General features: G+C 41.6%; 1 protein-coding gene across 2 annotated transcripts in view; it reads left to right on the plus strand.

The window, feature by feature from the left end:
* LOC137998841 (uncharacterized) overlaps positions 1-2574 on the plus strand; it is a 3444-nt gene extending 870 nt beyond the window's left edge. Inside the window, exon 2 of one of the 2 annotated variants that reach the window (XM_068844668.1) lies at positions 1-2574. This exon is cut by the window's left edge and continues 139 nt beyond it. In XM_068844668.1, coding sequence (XP_068700769.1) covers positions 1-471 — 471 coding nt within the window. In that variant the 3' untranslated portion in view covers positions 472-2574. The other variant, XM_068844667.1, reaches the window with a different exon arrangement.
* Positions 2575-2913: the final 339 nt, after the last annotated feature.

Below are 2913 nucleotides of genomic sequence, written 5' to 3' on the forward strand. Positions count from 1 at the left end.
TCTCTCTCACGTCAGAGCTGCCGCTTTGAACTACCCATGGACATGCGCGTCCTAGAAGAACTTTCTCCTTTACAGTATGTGTCTCAGTTCTGTCGTGTTAGTGGTCGCCGAAAAACACTTTTCAGACATTATTTTACCAAAAATGATCGTGATAGGGATGGCAACGTCAACAGAAGAGAACTTCATAGTGCGCTACGGGATTTGTACGCTCAGTCGATTAATTCGGAACAAGTGAATGCTATTTTTGACCTCCTTGACATCGACAAATCCGTACTTGCATTTGACCTCGACGTCTTCACGGCTGTAGCAGCGTTCTCTGAGCGATATTTGTATTATTGCTACAGTTTAGCCGTGCTAGATGAAAGTGAAAAACGAACGGTCTTGGAAGAGACTGATTTCTGTGCCTTGCGGTGGAAACTGGAGGGGTGCCAAATCAGCCACAAGTTAAAACATTTGCTCGAAGTTTTGTGAAGTATTAAACAAGTATTTAATTAAAGCAAATGAAGCGCTTAGCCCCGACTTAAGACGTTTTACTCATCGCGTCGTGACAAGAAATCCTGCTCACAATGGCAATGGGCGAGAGGATAACTGAACACTGATGAGATGCTCTCCGCATTGAGTTATACAAGAACTGCAGCATGGAGGAGTTAGTTTGCCCTGTCTAGGTTCTTCATAGACAAAATGTCCTACTAGTCTGTGGGCTCTACAATGTCAAGCGCCTCATAGAAGAAACTCAAGAATTGATGATTACTAATGGTAATAGGACTGAGTGGAGTCCAATTCGGTCTGTAATCATATGAGTCAGCCTGCATACGGGTGATAACAAAATCGGAAGACCGTGCAGCGGGAGTCCGATTTGTTCATCTCCAGTATAATTGGCTGAGTACACTAAACAGTGATTGGTGCATTTGTAGTCTATAGGTCTAAGGTCCGTTTGTGTTTCGTGGAATACGTCGGGCAGTACTGTGATTGACTAAAATCGTTCAGTTTGTTGTTTGTCTGTTGTTGATGTCGTCGATAAGTTGTTTCCAGGGGGTAGGAAGTTGTAGGCATAGGTTTAGTGGTGTCGGTTTTAAGTTGGTAAACCAGCTTTCCAGTACGATTCGTTGGTAGTAGTTAGTGCTGTAGGTAACGCATTCAGCAGAGTCTCAGTCGATTCTGTGGTATGTCTGTAAATGGTGTTAAGCAATGTTATTGTTAATGCCCCCGTTCCTTTTCGTTCGACTGTGTTAAGTAAGTTTAGTGTTGAAATTTCTACCGGTCTCACCGATATCAGTGGCCTTGCAGTCACTTATATTATTATATTGGTGAGACCGGCAACTGTCTTCACAAACAGTCCTTCTCAGGACTTCACTCACCCGAACGATCTTACTTTACTTAAATTGCACCTAAACTTCAATATTTTTCGTTCCTAATGTAAGTCTCTCCATCCAAAGGAAACGTGTGTTACCGAGAATTTCGCTTTTTATTTGCCGTGCAAGCTACGTAAACTTGGCAGAACTAGCAGTAATTTGGACCCACGACCGTGATGTGAGAGGCATGGGTCTATTCTCGATGACTTAGTGAAAATCAAAGATCGGAGTCGTAAGCGGAGTCATAAGCTCGACGGAATCGGAGTCGGAAGAATCAGAACGTTGCCATTTTCTTCCGACTCCGCTTGTGACTCCGTCACTTATGATCCAGAGAAAACTAGATTGTCGGAGTCGGAAGCAGAAGCGGAAGAACCAACCAATCACAATGCTTGGAAGCGATCATCGTGATTGGTTTATTCTTTCGCTTGTGCTTCCGACTCTGACGATGCAGTTTTCACTGGATCATAAGCGACCGAGTCATAAGCTGAATCGGTGTTCTGCTTCCGACTCCGACAATTTGATTTTCACTAGATCGTATCGCTCTGCGTTTCTGATTACGACTCCGACTCCGACTCCGTCGCTAGTGAAAACCAGCCTTAAGTTGTCCTTTTGCCTGTTGACCAGTGGTTAATCATAATCCTCACGAGCGCATTACACCATTAATCACTAATACTTCACTAATACAATAATCACTAATACTCACTGACTTCACCTCCGTTTTGAAACTAGTTTGAGTTATATTCAACTTAAAAGCGGCGAAAAGTATTTACAGCGATTACTAACCTGGTTTGAGGCGCGCAAGTATGGAAACTATGTACAAGTTTGATATTTACACGAACGCCACCAAATTACAACCTCGTTTAGTATATACGAAAGCAGTGGATAGCGTTGAAGGATTGCTCTGACTGGCTACTCAAACTCCTTCGCTATTTACCTCCGAGCATCTCGCGCTGGATTTGCGCCCGAAAATATTGTAATCGTTACAGGAATAAAAGAGTTAAAATTATCTTTTTGTGCTATATTATCTCAATGTCTTAGTATATACTAAAACAACTATTCACCTCAGTGTCGGTAGAATGTGGTGGATATTTACCTCGCCGCGAATATCTATACTACTAGCCACCTTCACCTCAAAAATCAACATTTGACTTGATTTGTGTTAATTGTTAATTTCAATTTACAGTGTCCCCAATTAGTGCTTTCTTCGCTAGAACGACTAGACACTTAAATAAAGTTCCTTTCCTTTCCTTTTCGTGAATAGTTGTTAAATATACCAATAAAATAAATATTTATCCCACTCCTGTTGGTTGCGGTCACACTTGAGAGAAAGATAGTATAACACTAGTGTTGACACTACTCTAGTGTCAACTCTCTGGTGTTTTGAATCCGTAAGGGACAGTGAACAATAGAACTTGATTTAACACTAGCGTTAACTCCCCAATGCGACCTCAACCATTGTTAATGATACCAATCACTCAGTTACTGCAGATTATGAAGTAGAGTACAAATACTTTCAGTACTACTTTAGGAGATTGCTAAATCTATAGAGACGAAACTAAAT

Source organism: Montipora foliosa, chromosome 4 (assembly GCF_036669935.1).
Source record: "Montipora foliosa isolate CH-2021 chromosome 4, ASM3666993v2, whole genome shotgun sequence".
In the NCBI taxonomy this organism is placed as follows: Eukaryota; Metazoa; Cnidaria; class Anthozoa; order Scleractinia; family Acroporidae; genus Montipora; species Montipora foliosa.